We start from the raw sequence: 22,588 nt of genomic DNA, 5'->3' as shown, positions 1-22,588 counted from the left end.
GAATGGCAAGCTTAAAAATAGGAAGCATAATCCAGCCCAACTACCCACCCTATTTTAGTGCTGGTGTTATTTTTTTTATACATTAAAAAAATATGAAATCACAGAATACGTGTAACTTCTATGGCATTTTTTTCAAGTGTGTCGGTTTTTAGTTGACTTATGATAGAGTTCAAGATCAGGCGCTTGCAGAAAATAAAAGACTATACATCTAAGCAAGTCTGTTCTGAAAAAGTAAGTTGATTTGTGCTAGATAACAAACTTCAGTATTATTGAAATCTACCTCTGCCTATACTTCCAGTACTTCAGTTCCAACAGTACTTGAATACAAAATATTATTTGTATTCCTATTGATAACTTATTCTTCATAACATTATCTAGTCCTCCTTTCTGATACAGCCTCTAATTTCCACCTCCACACTGCTACATGGTTCCCTAATTATGTCTAATTATTGCACCACAATCAGCAATAATGAAAAAGGATTTAGTCAGGTAAGCTTGCCACGTTTTTTTCTTTTTGCATGGGATCAGCTAACCCTGCTGTTTCCATCACAAATACTTCACCAGTACAGTAAATGTGTTTACAAATAAAAGAGGGGTGTGTAATGAACAGTAAGTAAATGCATTATTATTTATGAAAAGAAGCATACTACATAGCCCTCCCAGTGCACAAACTGATCAAGAAACAGGATGCATACAAAGATTTTCTGATCTTTGCCTGTTCCCAGAAGTCACAGTAAAACTACATGGCTCTACAAGTAAGAAATTACCTTAAAGCCACAGGAGAATCCCCATGTATAGAGGAGCCCTTTGGTGACTTAAAGCTGCCACACTGATTCTTCTGAAGTTATGACTTGGAGCCAGCTCAGCTAGACCTCAGCTTTGTGTCCATAAACTCAGAAGATAGATGTGCCACAATATACAAGGTCTAATTAGGCACAAACATCCAGTAGTGTGTTAATAAAAGCCATCAAAGAAAAAAAATTAAAAAGAAAAGCAAATATACTGGCCTTTTTTTAATTGGGAAAAGGGAATTCCAGGAAATTAGAAATTGTGCAGAACATTGGGCATCTACAGCTAAACAATGCAAAAAAAAAAAAATCTGGTATGGTGAATGAATTGAAGAATAAAAAAGGCCGATATTCCTCCCAAGGATATGTAACCAACCTCCTGGAAAACATGCTCTGATTGCATTTTAGAAGAGACAGGCTGGTGCAGCGGGGAACGCGGCACGACAGCCTCACACCGGACAGGCTACAGTTTCCTAACACGCGATATCGCCCTCAGCAAATCCTCTAAGCTTCTGGACAAAGCTTTCCTACACTATTTCTCCAGCGCTTTGTCTTCAAGTCAATACCTCCCAAAGCAGAACAATATATTACAGGCACACAGCTGGGGTAAGGGATCTACAGTCACAAACTGGAGAAGAGATGCTTTTCCCAGGTCACAGTCCTCAAAATTACTCGTACACTATTTAGAGGTTTGACATGGCCTTAGCCTTAGACTAACATTTTTTTTTTAATGGAAAATGTATATGTTATGTAGGCACATATATACACATGTTATAGTAGGTGATGAGAATAAAAGAGTATGAAGGGAAATTTATTTCTTCGCCAAATACGCTATGTAATTCCTCATATATATCAAAAATAATTTAAAAAAAGAACAAAAAGCAAAACACAGAATAACCCCCCCAAAATAAAACAAATAAAAAAAACCCAATAAAGCAACCACCACCACAAACAAACCAAAAACACCCCATCAAACCTAAACTAAAGTACCAGCCTTTTTATCCCCCACTGAGACCCAGTGACTTGACATTTTTGAATAAAAGTTCCTAAGTACCCCAAGTTGCTTTCTATGTTTAGTGGAAAAGCTTGAGTACACCAGTAAGTCTATAACTCCACTTGAACTCTTGCACTAAACATAGGGATGGCCCTTTCTTCCCTAAAACATTCTAGGCCACAAGCTGGATGTGTCAGCAATATAGCAGATGGGGAAAATGTATACAAGTACATTAATTTTGTGGCCCAGATTTATGCAAAACACATATTTGCACAGATTTTATATAGGATTTTAGATCGTGTTTTAACCCTTAAAAAGGTGAAGTTTGGAAAGAACACAAAAGAACAGCAAAAATGTTTGTAGAGCGGAGGATGGAAATGAGAGGGCTCCTGTTGTCACTGCTTGCTTTGGTTCCTGATTTACACAAGTTAATCTGCATGCCTCAGTTTACTCACTGTGAAATATTTATACTGATGCTAGCAATCGCACAATGACTTCACGAAGCTTAGTTAATTACCTCATAATTAATTAGGTTCTTAAATCTGCCTGGATGAAAGCAGAGCTGGGTGAGTAAAGCCAAAAATGAAATAATATTGTGATGTTTTCCTTTATTTTTCTTTCAAGGAAGATTTGCTGATGTACCTGCATGTTCACAAATATTCAGGTGAGCATTTTTATTCACTCAAAATCTCCCAAAGACAAAAGGGCTGTGCATGCCAGCATGGGGACATGTTTCTGAAAACATTCGTACCAGATGTGTGCCCATGACCATCCTGAAAAACTCTTTTCATTATTTGCACAATGATTTGTCAACGAGTTATAACTGTTCATGAATTATTTGCCAAAGGAAAAAATAAACTCCCTAACGGCTTTACGGGCTGGTCTATACATACTTTTCAAACTGCTTTAACTATAGATCTTTAGAAGGGGATGCAGCCACGTTGGTGTGACACCCTGCTGCACTCAGATGTACCAGTATCTGGGATAGGGCAGCTCAGTTTTTACTGAAAAACTCTAATGAAGGCCACATATTTATTTTTTTCCCCTTGAGGTTCACTGGTTAAACTTAGAGGCATCGTCTGGGATCTTTTTTGTTTGTTTTTTTGGTTGAATAGACTAAGTTTCTAAAAAGAGCTAAAAACATCCAAATTTCACCCTGTTTACTGTGCAGCGGGTGTTATAGTGCTTAATTTTTTGGGTTCCCAGCAACCATGTTGTGAACCATGACCCTCGGTGAGATGCTTGGAGACCCTTGTCAATGGGCTGAGAGAGATTCAGCAGCTTCAGACTGAGCTGACCCAAGACTGTAAATAAACACACAGCCACTAACAGCAGAGAAACCATGAAGAAAATGCGCTCCCAGATTCTTCTGGAGACTTAAATATGTCTCTCTGGGCTTCTTTCCCAGCCTCCTCTTCTCTCCTGGGTCTTAGGTGACCATGTCCTTTCTTGTAGGACATGCTACCACCAACACCTCCACCCACCCATGACTTCCTAGCAAGGGAAGTGCTCATTCATTGCAGCAGTGATGTTTAAGCTAGTCCGTAAAGAGACTTACTATTATCATTCTAATACTATTATAAAGGAAATACTGATAATAGTGGGTATTGTATGTAAATACCAAGTGCTGCAAAGCTTCCTAAATATGCTCTACAACCAACCTCAGGCACCTTCTGTGTTAAAATTGAGGCAACTTTAGGATTAGTGCCTGCTTAATCTTTATTTCCGAAGTTTATCCACGTAAATTTTATACTGAGACATACTGGGACAGGTAAGACCTACAGAGACAAATAGTTTTGTGAAGCTAGTCTTAAATATTTATTTTATGTGAAAATTTATCTTTATGCCCCTATATATGCCCACACAAGGGACCGTACCTTCTTGTTCAAACCAAGATAACCAGAGAAGGATAAAGACAGTGAATCATCCTTTAAATTTAACTCATCCCCAGAATATTGTGGGACTTAATGACTGATACACAGTGGAACTGACAGACAGGAAAACCCTGTTAACCCTCAGGTCCAGAAGATAAGCTAAAACATTTTCAAAGAATTCATCGTGCCTAGCATCAGGAAAGTAGCTCAGTTCATTAGGTGAATAATTTGCAGTGAATTTTTAACACAACTTCTATGTCAGTAACGCACAAAAGGAGCCCAGTTTAAACCATCCGTTAACATCTTCTCCGCAGTAAATTTGACAAGCTTAAGCAAAAAAAAACATTTGTATCAACTGAAAAGCTTGCATTCATGTAGTACCTTATTCAATAACTCAGGAGAACATACAGTAAGCTATCTGCAGGATAGCACTTTTTTTTCCTCCAGATGTCTCTTTTTCCTTCCAGAAGTTGCAGAGCATTGGACAAGCAGTAACAGATGATGAACACATGCATAACTACAAATGGGCAAGCTGATTGTTTTCAGAATTGATATAAACATTTGCTCTTGGATTGAGATTTAGCCCATAGCAAATCTTTACATTCTCGTTATAAACCTCTGACAAAAAGAGCTTCTAATGAAAATGCTGACAGTATGAAAACGTGGTTATGGTCAGGAAAACAAATGGATAAAAAGTGGCGTTTTGTAGTTCCATATGTATACTTCATCAGGGAAGTCTTTGCTAAGTTTACATTTCAAAGCAAAAGCTTGATGATAACTGCGTCTCCTACCCTTTCTATTTAAGGCCCCCAAACCTACTGCTATTACTGCTATCTCCTACACTAGCATTAAAAAAAAATACAAACAGAGGGTGGAATATGAACTTCTCTGAGAGCTCAGTCAGACAACCAGCAGCTGGATTTTTAGCATCTCTTTGATTATATAGATTATAGTAGAGCCCAACAGCCTGAAACAGGCCATGGCCTCACTGCGATAGGGTGTTAAAGACTAAAGAAGAAACAGAAAAGGCAAACATGGAGAAAAGAACTGCATTGTGTGTGTTTGCATGGGGATGTGGCAGGAGACAGAGGAGGAGGAAGAGCCCAGCAGGACGTGAGAGGTCCTCAGGGCAGCATGTGAGACGAAGCAGATGCGCGTAAAGCCTACTCGATATTCTTTATCAAAGCACAAGTGTAGTGCAGGTCAGTGGGCGTCAATGGAAAAGAAACGTGGGTTTACAAGCACAGATCATTGGAATGTTTTTTGCGACAAGCCACCAAATTAGGTGCTATCTGATAGAGCGCTTATGTCTTCCTTCAATACCATCAGGGCTCACTAGACTTGCTTCAAACTAGTAACTATGGAATAAAAGAAAATATAAGAAAACATAAGATAGAAAAAGGAAAAAAAAAAAAAAATTAAAATCCCCAACCCAAGTTCTTAAGAAGTGGGAATGTCAAATGAACATGAGACTGATATCTAGGAGGAAATCAGACAAAGTGACCGTGCAATCGGGTGCGCAGAGCAGTAAAATCTGGCACAATATTTACAGCGGCATCGCTGATTAGAATTGGGAGGGAGGCAGGGTCACCTCTCCTTGACCGATGGCTCCTTTCCAGTTCTGGACCTCATCATTATGAGAAAGATGCTGAAAATGGTCAGGATACTCACCCAACCCCAAAACTAAGTCCAAAATATTAAAACAAAACAAAACAAAACATCTTGAATAATATGTTAGAAGTAATGGTGTATGCTGTGAAATGAAAAGAAGCTTCATTAAATTATGGCTGAGGATGCCAGAGGAATGGCAATGAACTACTAACACCTGAAGGAAGCAAAGACGAAGGGTAAGATGGTGTCTTCTCTAAAGCCAGCAAGAATTTTGTTAGTGACTCCAGCGTGACCCAAATTCCACCGCAAGGAGATAGAGGAAATGTTCAGCACAATGAAGAGGATATTGGAAATAACACTTTTGCATAAGGCAAATTAAAATGTAGCTGAATTTCAGGAAGACTCTCTGACAGCAAGATTGCCTGTGGAACTGAAAAATTCCTCACGCTGCCACAGGCAGTAAACAAATACACGGCGTAGAAAGACTTTGCTGGATTGCAGTATAATGAACACAGAATTATATCATTGCAACAATATACACCCGCTGAATTTGACTCCACTTGAAGAGATGAGAGCTCTTAAGTTGCTACATTGAAAACAATTTAATTGAACCTGGCTAATTAGAATATAACAAGTAGTTGAAAATTATGCAATGCTTTAAAAATCTTTTAATTAATTTGAAATTCTGATGGCAAATTAGTAAATGTACGTCAGTAACTTGCTGTGCTTGACTCAATACATCATAGAAAAAAAAACAGAAATATTTTCTCAATAGGGGCACTTGGAGAAAACATACACAAGTAGAAAATAATAATGTAGAGTAAGGAATAATTAATTAATTCAAGCTTCAAGATAAGATCACTGTGTCCTGCTGACCCGACATGTTAATCAGTTGATTGATTAATTGCTACAATCATAATAATTATAGGGTATAAATCTAAATACATTTAATGATAGTTTACACTTAGAATAAAAATGTCTTTTATGTCTGCTTATCTTTGTCATTTCTTGAAGCCTAGTCATATTTTTTGTTTGCCATCAATAAACCTGAAGCATTTTCAGATGCTATCTCTGTGATGAGGTAGGTTTATACTTCCTTCATCTGATCAGCAATATTTTTTTTGTGGCCTCCACCTCCTGTCTGATGAAAAATATGTTCCTAAATGAGGAACAATTGATTATGTGCAGTAAGCAACACAGCTTCATCAAAAGCTCATCCTTACATGAAAGACAAGGGGACATCCCAATAAGGCTATTGTGTAGTTATAGACTGTCTTTATCCAGAAGAGCTTCATACACTGAAGGCTTCTTCCACCATATAAATTCAGTCTGAGATGAAATGGTAAAGCAGATCAGCAGCACAGAAAAATATTAAACAAAACCATCCAAAGAAAACCAAGAATTCTTCTGCTGATTTCTGATTTATAGGTTATGTAGAAGATCTTGACATCTACGTCATCTTCTAATTTGTGCTGTTTCTCATTAAGCCTAATGGTGCTTTACGACTGCACTGACAGAAAGGTATGGATCCTTGTATCTGAACTGAAAAACCTAAAATCGTGGTTTCTACTAAAAAGTACATGAAAAGAAACAAGGATTATGTAGTTAAATCTGTTGAACGTTGTTAAAATGCACTATTAAAGATTAGATCTTAAGTTACTAAGGACTCACTGAGTCAGTAATGGGGTGTTTCAGTAGCAGTGACAGGTAGAAGTTGTAGTTGTTTGTACTTTGCATGTCCTGGGGATAAAAACTCCTGTTTCTGTCATTGCTGACCTAGTTAAAACAAGTCCTACATATTTGATCCTGACTTCAACTTAGAATATAATTCCTTTGTGTTTCTCTTGAAGTGAAAAGTGGTATCAAGTGGGAATTTCATTTGCTTCCACTTAAACTGACAAAGAACAGCAAAACACCTTGGTAGATCAAGGATGCAATTCATTTCTAGTTTTAGCGTAAAACAAAAAAATACCTACATTTAAATTTCATTCTTGCCATTGGAAAATGTTAGGAATTCTTAAATAAATGTGTGCCTTACATTTTTAAAAAGAAAAGTGTGAGTTTCAGTTAAACTACAGACCTTAGCACCAGATTTCATGACCATTTTCAGTTGTGCAGAATTTTGGATTCTTCATTTATAGTGTTGGTTTCCACACACTGCTTTGCAACTTTCATTTTGCAGTGATATTTGTTAAATAAATAATGCTAGGTTAGGAATTATAGTATAAATATTTTAAGGAGCCACTAGAGCATTTTCAAAAAGAAAAACCTAACCAAGCAAATTCCAAGTGAATGAACTTTTGCAGCCTTCAAAGGGTTACCTGACCTTCTACTTTCACAGCTTGCTTGACTCAAAGTTACAGCAATGGAGGAGATAACAGTGAAACTGTACTATAAAAATAAATTACTATCATGAATATTAAGCAACAAGGATATAATAAACATGACTGCTTACATGACTCTGATTTATTGATACTGATTTGCCAGTAAATTATCACACAAAGTACTTGTTTTAGTTGTTCAGGAACATGTGCAAAATAAAGCTTGGTGGACTCTTCCCAAAGACCTTGACATCTGTCACTGAACTCATGCTTTGCGATTCTTGATGCCTGTTTTCCTGGTATATGATACAGCAGTGTATTTACTCTCTCTTTCCACAGTTTTTGTTTTTGGCTGCCTGGTTTCCTTAAACTCTGTTTGTTTTAGCCATGCACAGTTTTTAAAACTACTATCATGGAGGCTCAGCTCTGACACAGTGGAACAAATCCAGCTGCAAAATCTCCTAAAGGCTGTTCATGCTTGTTCTGTTAAATAGTGCTCACTTTGAGTCAAGAGGTTTCATTACTATATTTATGAACCTCTTGGCACCAGGAGTTGGGATTTCCCAGTGCTAAGCATTAATGCATTTTGCATCACTCTTTAGCACTGGGAACTCTAGAACGCTGATGCTGAGGGGTTAAAGACTGTGAAAATTTAAAAAATAAATAAAATAAAATAAAATAAAATAAAATAAAATAAAATAAAATAATAAAATAAAATAAAATAAATAAAATAAAATAAAATAAAATAAATCTTTATTTCCAGATAGAAATCTTGTGTACATGCTTGACCTCTGAGTGTGTGGATAGTCAGAGGGACTATTAGATAGCAGAGGTAGAAAGCAGGTTTTGCAGGTTTTAACTGATCTCAGCATTAACAGCCTACTGCTTATATTCTCCATCAGATATTTGTTATCCAAATTGATGAAAAGTATCGTATCTGAAAATAGGATTATTCTTCTTTAAATTTAAAGCCTGCTTTGTGCTTATGTGGCTTATATCACTTCGTGACATGGTGTGTTATGTCAAACCTAAGATTATTTTTGGAGATTTCTGAGACAGAATCTACTTCATTTTGCCTGTCATCAGCCTAAAGCGTGTGCCAAAAGACCCCTTTTTTGAGGCAGTGATTCACAAATACCATCTCAACTAAAGGACAGCTACTGCTTCAAAGCAAAAACACATATCTTGGATCAAATTCTACCAGCATTTCCTAAAGTGGTTACTCTCATCACAGTTTTAATACTTGTCTACAGAGGATTGGTATCCACACAGTGGGGGCTAATTTTATTTTTAAATGTTAATACACTTCCAAGCAGGAATGTGGCCTCATCAGGTGCCATGATCTTTGGTGTAAAGAAAAACAAGCAACGATCTCAGCTGTAGAGTGTTAGTTCTGGCTGCATGTGAACATGCAGATGCAACATGAGCCAAGGAAAAGGCTGTTCTAGAAGTGGCACTTGATAGCCCAGGGCTGGAGCTGCAGAAGCGTATATAAACCTGCCTGCCAGGCAACCCTTCCCGCTTCTCCTGTTTGGCTTTTGCTTGAAAGGGAAAATAAAAGCAAAAGAGGGAAAGGGGGGAAAAAATAAAATGAAAAGGAAAATAAAAAGAAAAGAAGGAAAATAAAGAAAGCAAAAAAAAAGAAGATGTAGAAGAAACAGAAGAAGAAAAGGAAGAAGAAAAAGAAGAGAAAGAAAAATGAAAAAGAAACAAAGAACAGGAAAAAAGAAAAAGAATAGAAAATAGATAGAAAAGAGGGAAAGGGGGGGGAAAGGGGGGGGAAGGGGGGGGAAAGGGGGGGGAAGGGGGGGGAAGGGGGGGAAGGGGGGGGAAGGGGGGGGAAGGGGGGGAAAGGGGGGGAAGGGGGGGAAGGGGGGGGAAGGGGGGGGAAGGGGGGGAAGGGGGGAAGGGGGGGAAGGGGGGGGAAGGGGGAAAAGGGGGGGAAAAGGGGGGGAAAAGGGGGGGAAAAGGGGGGGAAAAGGGGGGGAAAAGGGGGGGAAAAGGGGGGGAAAGGGGGGGAAAGGGGGGGAAGGGGGGGAAGGGGGGGGAAGGGGGGGAAAGGGGGGGGAAAGGGGGGGGAAAGGGGGGGGAAAGGGGGGGGAAAGGGGGGGGAAGGGAGGTGGAAAGAAAATAAAAAGGAAAAAAAGTTGTTGCAGCTTGCATACTTATTTTATTTACCCTCCTTATGGGTATGCACCCGTTGTGTGTACCAGCACAATTTCCTCCCCATTTGTCTTTACTTTCAATCTCACCTTTAAAAGCATGTGGAGAAGATACACAGCACACTTTAGGTTGGGTTTTAGTCCCCATGTCCTCTGTACGTGCAGCTATTGCCTTTATGTGACACTGCAGCCGTGACAGCCTGGAACAGATTTCCCTTTTTCACTGGGGCCCTCCAGATAACCTGTTATGAACACCAAGTATTTCATACAAGCTTAAGCAGTTCTCCAGTTCTTAGTTACATTTTAGGTTTCTAAAACCTTTGAGGCTCACACCGTTCTGGTTGCCTCAGATCTTTTTGTATGAGTGATAAACACACAGTTTGATTTTCTAACCATTTAAGCAAACAGGTGAGGTTTTGTACCTGGCTTGCATGTTTTCTTTTCCCTGTGCAACACTATCAGTCAAAAGTGTTTAACAGTGAATGAGTCAGACCATGAGCTGTCGGTGAATTAGATTGTGCTCCTGATCTTAGCAAGATTATCTATGTGATATACTGCCTTCCCAAGCAATTAAAGCGTTAGTGCATTGGCCAAAATGTACCAATAGTCAAACGGGTTAGTCGGCTAATGAATTTTATATAGAAGGGAGTCAAAGGGAGCAGTTTGAGTCTCTGGGAAGAAAGACAAATTGCATTTTATTTTAAAATTGTGGGCGTTTCAAGTTGAGTATCTGCACTGCAAGCACAAGGCAGCGGACTGCAGAAATATTTCTGCATCCAAGGGAGGATCCTTAGAAGTAAAACTTTTGTCGAAGAGTTTCTTGTGCAATAGGTTGCCTCGGGGCCGCATGCTCCCTGACACCCTTTTAGGAGGAGGAATTGCAGCACTATTTGTTGATTCCATTCCCACACTATTTCTTACTTTACTTGACTTCTCTTTTTAGCTGTTATCTGCCGCAGCTGGTGCACTACAGCCGCTAAAGATGCTTTTCCGCAGCCACATTACCCCGTTTTCCAGCACTACTTTTTCACAATTTGTGCCCCTCAAGAGACATTATAAATCCTATTAACTTTGAACTCTGGCCCAGCCATGCTAAGAACACGAGCCTACCCTCACATTTAGACATCATTACTTTTTTCCAAAGTATTTCAGTCTGGAATTGCACTTCCCATGCTCAAAATGGTGACGTTGGGCAGCCAGACCTGTGGCAAGACATGCTACAAGGTGATGCTTTCAGGGAAGGGGGGACCCTTTGATTTCCACTCTGGCAAATCTGTGCTTGATTTCAACCTGCAACTTAGCTTTTCCCTGAAATTCGTGAGCATTCTACAGATAGCTCTACCATTAGATCACATCTGGAATATTGTGTCCGGTTCTGGACCCCTCAGTTCAAGAAGGACAGGGAGCTGCTGGAGAGGGTCCAGCGTAGGGCAACGAAGATGATTAAGGGAGTGGAGCACCTCCCTTATGAAGAAAGGCTGAGGGAGCTGGGTCTCCTTAGTTTGGAGAAGAGGAGACTGAGGGGTGACCTTATTAATGTTTATAAATATCTAAAGGGTGAGTGCCACGAGGATGGAGCCAGGCTCTTCTCGGTGGCAAACAATGATAGGACAAGGGGGGATGGGATCAAGCTGGAACACAAGAGGTTCCACTTAAATTTGAGAAAAAACTTCTTCTCAGTGAGGGTGACAGACACTGGCCCAGGCTGCCCAGGGGGGTTGTGGAGTCTCCTTCTCTGGAGACATTCAAAACCCACCTGGACATGTTCCTGTGTGACCTCACCTGGACGTTCCTGCTCCAGCAGGGGGATTGGACTAGATGATCTTTTGAGGTCCCTTCCAATCCCAAACATACTGTGATACTGTGATTATTATTCTAGTTCTATTATTAAGTTTTATCAGACACCTAGCATTTTTCTTTTCCAACCTTGTATGTATGCTATTATGGTAAACCGTTAGGATATTTTTTTTGACCATTTGTGATTTGATTCTGCACCTGCCTACTTTCTGGAATTTTCAGAACATTTAATTTCTTGTTTCTTTCTCCACAACAGTTTCAAACTTCTGTAACTTCTTTCTGACCTATTACAGTTCTCATGTGGTAAAAGTATAATTAAAGCAAAGTGTGTATTACTTAATTTTACTTCTACCAGGTTCTCACTCAAAGGTTTTGTCATGGTCTTCAGTGTAGAGGCTAAAATTATGCATTTTCTTCTAGCTTGTTTAATACATTACTGTCAGGAGTCTTGTCTGAAGTTACTAAGAGGTTTTCCTGATGCTATGGTGCTATGTGCAATTTCCGTCATTATAAAAGAATATTGTATAAAACTGCAAGGTCATGGCTCATATTAAGGCATATTTCATGGGTGATTTTGCCTGCCAGAAACTTGAGGACCCACAAAGTTTCACTATCTGGTGGAGAAATTTCCAAGTGAAGATTTTGTCAGGAGTTGAGCAGTGTGGTTGGAGGTGCCAGTGCTGGAGAGTCTTAGCGGGGGTAATAGTCCCTTGAAGGACTTGTATAAGTGACCACAGCTTAAATTTACCAGGGGTCAAAGCTGCCTGAAGTATTTGTGATGCATAAAAGTAATTCATAAAGTTAGATAAGTAGTCCAGGTCTTCAAATATCTACACAATGAGGGTCAGAGAACAACTCAGCTGTCCTCTTTTGCTACCAAGATATTTTCATGTCTGTTCCTCGTTGGTTCAAATCCAATGTGCCACCACACAGAGATGTGGGGTATTACTCTTAACTGGGGAAGTTAGCAACTTATAGATAGTGAGAAGGTGCACAGAGAGAGGAAGACAGCACAGGCCTGAAGGTGATGACTTTCAGCATCCCCTTTTCTTGTTCTTGAAGATTCTCCTTTTCCCTCCCTTCCTTGTCTTCTCTTTCTGCTTCAAGCCTCTCCCCCCTCTTATCTCTTCCATTTTTGCACCTCTGAAATTGTGTAACTGGGGCATTATAGGCTGATTCTCCTCCTGTTATTACTTTCCCCGAGTGGAAGCTTCACTTACAAGCCTGATAAAATGTTTTTCCCCTCAAACCTAGAGTGCCAATTCTCACTTTGTCAAGAGCTCCAGATAACCTTCATGAGAAGTTCCTCTCCCTCTGCTTCCCGCAAACACTCCGGGTTACAGAGATCTTGTCACAGTCACTGAAGAGCTCCTTCACTCTCTTTTCCTTCCTTCTTTTCTACTCAGTGTTGTTGCTTGGATTTCTCAGTTCCCCTCTGTTTTCTCTTTCACCATTATCTCCTGCTCTATTTTCTCTATGAATTTCTCTTACGCTAATCCATATATGAGCTCTCAAACTGGATCACTTCACGCTTCTCCCCTTTCTTTCCCCTACAAAAAGAGTCTCTTAACCACCGATTGAATTTAAATTACACAAATACACTATTTGCCATGCCCAAAAAGTAGAAGAGGAGCAAACTGAGACCCACATTTTTTTCCATTTGCAAGGTTTTCAGTCTATCAACCAGCAGTCGGTGTAAACCTGATAGTTACTAGAGCCTCAGCGATTAATCGGTTACAAATATAAACAACATTTTTGCAAGCTGAAGTGAGGTACACTGTTTCACACATGGCATTTCCACCAAGCATCCAATGACTCCTCCAGCTCTGAGCATCTGTCTCCCACAATAGGTAAGAGCCCAGAAAAAGAATAAAACACAACAACTTTTTGCCTCATTACTGCTTGTGCAATTGAGGACGAGTCACATTTTTGACATAATATTGTCTAGTAAGTGCTGTTTGCAAGTCCTGGCTTCAAAGCACCATGCTGGACCTACCATGTTCAGCAAAGTTCTTGAAAAAGGTTCTCACAGAGCAGATTACCGCAGATTTGTATCCAATAATTTATTGTGTAAGCATTAAACCATTCATATCACAAACACCTGTGCAAGCCAGTTGGCCTAGTCAATTCTTGTTTAACATTTAATTATGAATATAATTAGCATGAGTTAAGAGACAGGCCAGGCATCCGCAATAAAATTTCCACTATGCTAAAAAAAAATTATAACTATAATAACAAAAGAGACTAAGCTGGAGCATAATATGTCCCTCCTGTGCAAACTTGTGCATGACAGCAAAATCCACGTACAAATTCTTTTAAAACTTTTTCATTTATTTTGATGATGATTGTAAAGGCTCCACCATATTTATAAGATCAAGTTATACGGTTTTCCTGTTCCTTTAGCATTAAGGCAATTTTCATCATTGGTCTAAACCCTTTTCATGAGGTTCTTCAGATTCTCCTCTTTGTTCAAAACTGATTTGATGGTGTCACTGGAATACTATTTTAGGTGAAGTTCTTGAAGGGGGTCAAAATACGTTAAAATATTATCTCAGTGCACATCTGAGAGATTCATGAATTGCTCTTTGTAGCCCAACAGAATTGTGTGCTAACAAATGAAAAGATCCATAAATATCACAACATATCTCCTTTTAAAGGTAGATGCTTATGTTTAGGGAAAAAAAAAAAAGCCAAGTCAATCTAGAATCAGTCTTCCTATGGACAGGTTTTATCTGGGCATCCTTCACAGAGAAAAATCCTGAAGAGGAGCTAAAACTTCATGGGTAGATTTTCTTGTATTTCTTTACATTTCCTTTCCAACAACTTAATTAAAACTTTCTAAGAAAAACAAACAAACAAATAAAAACAAACCACAAAAGGAAGAAATAGTTTACCCACTAATGTTCTTCCCGATGCCCTTTGTTTCTTAATATGTTGGGCTGTTTTCCACCTCAAAAGAAAAGAATCTATTCATGGGCATGTCTTCCAATTTTTTATTCTTTTTCTTTTTCCTCAAACAGTTGCTTCCAGACCTGGAAAGATCTATTTTAAAAAGCTGTGGAGCAGAAAGAGTTTGCAACTGTGAAGGGGAGGTCATGGAAAGAGAACTAGGAGGTTACCAGGGCACATTGTTCCTTGACACCTCCTGGGAACAAAGAGCCCGGAATGAACCTCTTCAGTTACCAGTTTGCTGCTATTACAAACATGACAGCCTCTATTTACATCGTCAGTGAAGATATATTTTCTTACGATCTTGAATTTGAGTGGAGACTGTGTTAGAATATGCAACTATAATGGTCAGGAATGTTACAGCTTCAATGTATTTGTAGACAGGTTATACACCTTTTGTGTGGAATACAGTTGTTTAGTTTAAACCACACTTTCTCATATATATATATATATATACATGGGGTTTTTTTACTGCTTGGTTTTACTCAGGATGATCACGTACACATTTCATCTATTTTGTTAACACCCATTTATTAGAAGCCTTCTCTTCTAGTCTCTCTGTGTCCTATATCATCCCAGCATCTCTTCTAAAATGTGATGTTTTTTTCTTTCTACTCCAATATCACTTAATCACTCTTGATTCAGAATTTTGCACAGCTTTCCAGATAAGGTTTCAAAAAGCTTTCAAAAATAGATATAATAGTGCTCAGTCTCCACTGAAAATACCTAGTACTGCTTTCTGAACGAGCTGTTTTATTATTATTAGTGTTATTGTTCTTGGGACAATATGTACGCAGATATAGCATACACATATTCATAAATTTACATGGATGGATAACCCCGAGGTTATGCTACGCATATAATCGTTCTCAATTTTAAGAAATCTTTTAAAGAGTTGCACCTCAACTTTTAAATATGTTGTTTCTACACCTTTTTTTTTCTGTTCACATTAGTTTATGGGTTTCTACTGCCTTCTGATATTTAGATTTGGCCAAAAAGGCATAATTACAATTTATTGTGTGAAATATATTGTGGTGACCTTGGATTTGTTTATAAGTCACCATGTTCACATGAAATTGAGGCTTTCTGATGCCATGCCAAGCCCCGAAACTTCCTTGGACAAGTAAATGGAGGATGGGAAAACAATTTCAATAGGAGGCTCGCCAACTGTGAATCTGAAGGCAGTTTGATTAGGACTCGAAGCCCACAGATTGAGATTATGACAGAAATTTGCATAATGCCAGAGACTGATAAGATTTGGTTTCTCAGGAACCTATTACGTGATGATGTTAAGGGACTGTCATGGATTTCTTACAGTGCAATATGCTGACTTGTCTTTCCAAGACGAGTTGGCCTTGAGCCTTGTTCTTTGTAAGCCTCGAGTGAAGTTTCTTTAGATGTCTTTTGAAAATCTCTTTAGACATCTTTCGTAACTTTCCACCGAGATGATACAAGGATGTTATGACTGTCAGAATAAATGAATGTATTTGCTTCCTTTCTTTTTCACAGCTACTATTTCCATAACACTGCATAGTAGTTCAGAGCAGGTCCTTGTTACACTATGTTTTCAACCAATGCAGCTCTGTTCTTCGATCATGATTATGTATCGATGACTTGATTGTTTTTTTTATTGCCTCCTGACACAGTTTTTTTTTTTTGCTGGATTTCGGTGCAGACAGTTTCTGTGCAAACTCCTTAAAAGTTGTATTATTCAGTGCAAACTTTACTGCAGCCTGCTGTAGACCGAAGCGTGATCATTGCCCAGATGGATGCAAGTTTCTGCAGTACATATTGAACTGTGCAGGCAGTGAGTTCTTGGAGGACCTTTCTGAAGCAAGACTAGAGTCTAAGCTCAGAGAAAACCTTCCTACTGATGTGAGTCATCCCGGAGATGAAGACAACTGACCAACATGGAGAGGACTGGCAACAACAGACAGCACCGCTAGCTTTTATAGGTTTAAAAAAAGTCTATCATTCTCATTAAAAAAAAGGGTTTTTACTGATTTGCTATGTTATTATTGTAGATTTTGTCAGATTAGACCAGTATTTCCTACCAGTTATAAAACTCTATCATGCGTGAGATGCTAAAAAACCATCTTAAGCTTCCATACAGTACGGTAACATGTAGCATTGTAGGATTGATAGGAACGACATTGTGAATTCTGCTTAGCACACACTAGAAGACCCTAATTGATATATCAAAAGGATATGTGTGAAATCAGTTGAAAAAAGTGTTAATGGTCTATCAGAGCAATCAAAAATAAAGAAATCCAGGTCTTGATAAAACAAAAAATTATATGAGTATCTAATGTAGACCTTAGTAGTACCTAAGCACTTCAATTCACCATTGTAATTCTGAAAAACCTTATCCAGCTGCCATCTATCCCCGAAAGCGCATAAGCTCATTAGGTGCTGTGATTATGGCCTTCAAAGAACTTTAGGTGCCAATGGTTGTGTTTCTCCCCGTGTAGAGAAATGTTTCCTTTTCTGCCAGAACTGAAAAGCTTGAGCTCCAGAGGTGGGGGATTTCCTTCTCTAAGTGTCTGGGGGGGGGGAATTGATCCTGTGGGGAATTGCCTGAGCCTAAGCCACATCTGCTGACTAGACCTGGTACCCTACCAATGTCCCATCTCCAGGGACTTGGTGGCTATTGTGGATTTCATGTTCCTCATACCAAGACTAGAGACATCTCATATTAGGTTGTGGATTCCACTAGAAAACCTGCAAGTCAGGTTTTGCAATGCCACATTTTTATTAATCTCATTCCTGCGTTCTTCTGCCTTAAGTGGGAAACCCATAGCAGTAACAGATACCTTCATTCAGAAAACTGTCTGTGGAAGAATTATAATTCTGGCAAAAGGATTTCTATTTAGAGTATACGCATATACATCTGTCTCTGTGTGTGCATTTTAAACAATAAATCACCTATTTATCTGCAGTGCTTACGTGACACCTATTAAATTCATATTAGAGATAAGGAACTGAAGTGAAGGCATAATCACTAGACCCCATTGAAAAAATATTTCCAATGTAGTAATCTTTCCAACCTGTTGCAGGGAAAAATCAAAGACCTGAACTCAAGCCTTTCAAACCAGAGACAGATGTTGCAGCTTTGGGTGGAATTTTCCTTTGTGGAATATCAGTGGAGTTTTTTTGTAACTGCAGTTGGACAGATGCACTATCTATACAGCTTTCTCCAGCTGAAAAGATCTGGAAGGATGAGTCGATATTTGAATATTTCCTATGTGTGGATATCAGCCATGATTGCACAGAAGCCGGTAGTAGACAAATTATTTTGTTTTCATGCCTTCTGCCTGACACCTTTCAAGAAAACTAGTTCAATTAAAAATATTTATAATCAACTAACACATTTACCTGCTAATATTTCTTAACAGATTTTGAGGTAGTTTGTTTTTTTTCATTTCAGTGGCTGAAGTCCTGGCATAAGTTTGCATGGCCATGCTGGTTGAATTCTGTAAATAAGGTGATTAAGTGTTTCAGTTATTGGCACTTCTACCACCTTACTCACATGAAGCACAATTTTACTTGCAGACAATCTGTTGAATCACATCTGTTGATCTTCCATGAAATCAATATAACTATTTGCGGTGCTAAGTAATTTAAGTGTGGCTGAACCTGACTTCATAGTAGCATTTGGTCACACTTTAGAAGTGCGTATTTCTTCCAAAATACCACAAAATGATTTGCCAGTAATACACTAGACAAAGTCCTTGAGAAACCTGCTTTCCAAATCCTAAGAAACAAAATTAGTATTAGGTCAGAGGTCTTGTGGCCTTCCATTTACCATTTATAAATTCTCCGATATAAGCTGTATGGACAGTAATTACCCAGCTTCAGCCTGGCAAGCAGAATTCCGAGATTCTATAATGCCCTGAATTATCTCCTAATATTCTGGTCATATCTAAATTGTTCTAATATCTGAAGTTATTTATAGGGGAAATTGAAGGTGGAGAGCAAGCCTTTTGCCTAATACATAGTTCTGTAAAATTTTGTTCCCATGCACATAATAGAGATGTTAATTAAAATGGCATCATCTAGGAAAAGTAATACTAAGCTTGCAATGGATTTTTTCACATAATCTTCAAAATAGCATCAGCATAAGGACTCCATGGCACCTCCTGGGTACTCATTCCTCCTGAAACTTCTAGCTAAATTACTAAATCCCAAGGAAATATTATTGGTAACTTGTTACTACCCACTACTGATACGTTTTTAGACCACTTCATCTTACCAAATGTGTGGTGTTGACTGAGGGGTGCTCGGTGCTGGACCAAGGATATAACCATCATGGCAGTGTGGGAATGTGTCCTAATTACCTTTTTCCTAGTTGTCATCAGGTTGGTCTATTTCTGGTAATATTAAGGGCTCCTTTGAACTGTACTGCACACCCATGCCCTGCATGCTAATAATTCCCATTTTCAAAGAACGGACAGAAAAGACAGAGATACAATAACCTATTTTTCACAATAACCTGAAGCAGAAGGGAAATTTTCTAGAAGCTCAGTACTGACCATGCAGAGTAATTAGCACAAAGTAGGCAAAAATATCAGCTACAATGGAGATGATATTGAAAAAAAGAGGTATTTTTTTTTACTTTGCCCTTTATTATTAGCATACAGAAGAGCTCCAAAAACACTGAAAACACCTAATTGTTGTTTATAGATGGTTTTTAAGTGGAGTTGGAGAGAATACGGATTGGTAGATACTACGGTAGTAAAGGCCAAATAAAGAGAAGATTCATTGGAAATCGTAGATTACTTTAGACAGTTGGATTAGGTAGAAATCACCCTGATGTGCAGTAAAACAAGCAACAAGAATTAGGACTTTGAAATACTGCAAAACATGTCTTAAAGTGCTAGCATTTTCTTCCTAGGAATAAACTGTCTTAAAATCCCTCTATAAATGACTGTTCATTAGACTATCAATGTGTATAATGGCTCTCAAAATCATAATAAGAATTAATAATAGTTCAAATAGCAGAAAGGGACATTAATTTCTCACTCATACATATTAATGCTGTAGTAGACGGCCTCTTCCCGACAGGCTTTCAAACTCTGAATTCGCAAGTCTGTTACTGGTTACCTGTTCTTTCCACTGTTAAAAACCTCCCCATCAGAATACCAAAAGATTTCACATTGCCCTGACTTGTACACTAGCAGTGAGCACAACACAGCGCAAAGGAGATCATGGTGTCCTGATAATGTTCTTCATGCTACAATAAAGTTTGCTTAGCCAAAGTGTACAAAGTGCAACAAAAAGCAGCTATAAGGGTGAGGAAGATGGTATTTAGCCCCAGAAGACCAGTATGATGGTGGATTATCAGTAAGAGAAAGTGATAAAGGCAGAGGTTAGGTATTAAATGCTTAGTTCCAGAATAAGGTGCGTATGAAGCGATGAAACAACGTGCCAGGCTGTGCTCCACAAACTGACTGCATCCCCTGAAGGCACCACATCATCTCCTTTCCAAGAGGACACAGATGCATGGAGAACCACCTAAAGGGCACAGCCAAGTGCTGATGCTTCAGTGAGCACCTTATCCCAATGCATTGCAGAAACTGAAGCTGAACAGTAAGAAATTCTTTATTGTTTTTCTCCTCTCAGGACTGCAGGGACTGTGCAACAGGAAGTTAAACTCGAGAGATGTTCCCCATCTAGTTTCTATGTTGTTTGAAGGGAGAAGAAAGTGAGCCGCCAAGAGTAAACTTTCAGGTAATGCATTTCTTTACGTTATGTATTTAATTGCATTGCATCTCTAAATAACCAAAAAGGGAAGGATCTTGTGAGATGTATTTAACCTCATTATATCTGATGCTGGGTCTTGAAAAGCTTTAGTTGAACTAAAGACTCTTATGAATATAAAATCAAAGTGAGCCGTGCATTAAGGGTTTCATATGCTCTGACAGCTGCGCATGTGCACACACAGCTCTCATTAACAGGAATGGCAAATATGCGATGCCCATCATTCAGAAAACAGATCTCTATGTACTCTATTGGGCTTGTTTTTTTCCTAGAGATTCTTCTCTATTGGACTTTTACTTAATCTCCTACTAGGCTTTTTCTCTTTAAGCTTTCCCTCTTCCCCCCTCTTTTCCAATGGGAGTAAACCCCCAAATCACTGTTTTTTTAGGCAAGTTTTTCCAAGTCGATACAGTTTTACAAAATGCACCTGCGTATGTTAAATAAAGAGAGAGAGTTTCCAGCACACAAACCACAGAGACATGTAACAGAATAAATGCCTTGGACTCTGAAAATACTTTTGATGACTGCCAACTTAGAAAAAGAAAGAAAGAAAAAAAATGGCAAAAATAGATATGAAAATGAGAACATTAATGTTTTTGCATTCCTTTTGTGATCACTGCAAGGCAAAAGTTTGCAACCTTGTGAAACAAAACACATGCATTTCATTCTGATTAACATAAAGACAGCCCCTTCTAACATGATTCACAATTATTAGTCTCTCTCTTGTGTTCGGGGATATGTGGATTATCAGCCTAGCATATTGTTAATGCATACACATTTTAATTTCTTTCCTAAACCATTTTAGGCACTACAGTTAAATCGCATATACAAAATTTATAGATCAATGATTTGGTATTTTTTCTCCACTTAAATAACTAAATGCTGCAGGAGATAAAAGGCAGTCAAAAACAATAAAAAGACAGGATCATGGATAACGGAAGGTAAGTCAGATTTGAGATGCCTCTGTTCTTCTATTTTTAAGTTTATTATTATTTTTGCATAACAGGCTATTTCACTAACTTCTACTGTATCTGATGTACTTACTTATCGCCTCCACAAACTGTTCAAAGAAGCAGTATGGGAACAGCGGCTCAGGCAGCTCTCTGAAAAACATCTTGAGTGCTCCGGTGACAACGTGGATGTCCTCCCACTGGCTGTCGTCCAAATTCAGCTTCTCTTCTGGGAAAACACGAGGAGAAATGGAACAACTGGTTTTAATGAAACAATTACAAGACACTAATTATTATGTTAATGTTTGCCTACTATCATCAGCAACCGTTAACAGCCTTCTGCACCTAGAGGTTTGGTGCTGTGCATGGTTTTTTTTCCCTTGTTTTTTTTTTTCCCTTTTTTTTTTTTTGTGGGAAGAGAACATTTTCAATGGAATACCATCTGTAGGAATGCAGCTAACAAAAAAACAAGAGACACAAAGAGACAGTACCATTGACGCAGTGTGTCAGATACATTTATTCCCATAATGCATCAGGATGAAAATTAGCATCACAGCTCAACATGATTCAAAGCTATTTGGTTTTGAGGCCGAGGGGCTAAGAGTTGCCAACGATGGCCGGCTCAAGGGACCGGCCTAAAGGCCTTGCTGAGCCAACAGGAGACATATGCTAAACATGGCAATAGAAAATGAGTTATTGCTTTACATGTGTTAGCCTTGCTATGTACAAGGGAATAATGGGTAACGCTTTTCTCCTTTTTTTTTGCCTGAATGTAATGTCAGCAAGGAATAGAGTACTGTGAGAGAAAGGATATTAATTCCTCCTTACTGCTTCAAAAATATTTTGTTTGGTTTTCATCTCTGGGAGGAAGATTTGCCCAGCAACAATATTAGACAGACCCCTGTTGGCCTACCTAGGCTATGCAAAGCTGTCAAAAATGATAACAACACTAAAGACAAACCACAAGTGCTTATAAAACTGTTTTGCAAACAAAAATAATAATGTTTTCTTTTGAAGCTTGACTGAGCTAAGGAATTTAAATATAAAAGAAACTAAATGCTAAAACAGAGTTTCTAATAAAAATAAAGCAAGATTGGATGATTATTCTATTTTTCTTTTTTTTTCCTTTTTAATTCTTGAAGTGTGATGCTGTTAGAACATAAGAAACAGTGAAATCATACTCCATAGAAAACTCTAGGAAAGTGAAAAATCCTTATTAGTCCAAATTAAAATGACACACACACACTTTCTCCAAGTTCTGTTAGTCCAAAAATGGAGTTTGCTTTTTTCACATGTGCTATGATTCTCTTTTTTAGAAAATTTCAGTCTGAATGCAAATCAGTGGCCAACCATAAAAACTACTGAACAAATTTAATTTGAAG

General features: G+C 38.5%; 1 protein-coding gene across 1 annotated transcript in view; it reads right to left on the bottom strand.

The window, feature by feature from the left end:
- The window catches only part of ARHGAP15 (Rho GTPase activating protein 15), a 324,795-nt gene that overhangs the window by 40,107 nt on the left and 262,100 nt on the right, over positions 1–22,588 (bottom strand). The window contains exon 12 of the mRNA XM_080346977.1: positions 21,301–21,435. Coding sequence (XP_080203103.1) covers positions 21,301–21,435 — 135 coding nt within the window. The remainder of the gene's footprint in view (positions 1–21,300; positions 21,436–22,588) is intronic.

This window comes from Nesoenas mayeri, assembly GCF_963082525.1.
Source record: "Nesoenas mayeri genome assembly, chromosome: 6".
Lineage (NCBI taxonomy): Eukaryota > Metazoa > Chordata > Aves > Columbiformes > Columbidae > Nesoenas > Nesoenas mayeri.
Note: the sequence above shows the minus strand (reverse complement) of the source record. Positions and strands in the feature narration are given on the sequence as shown.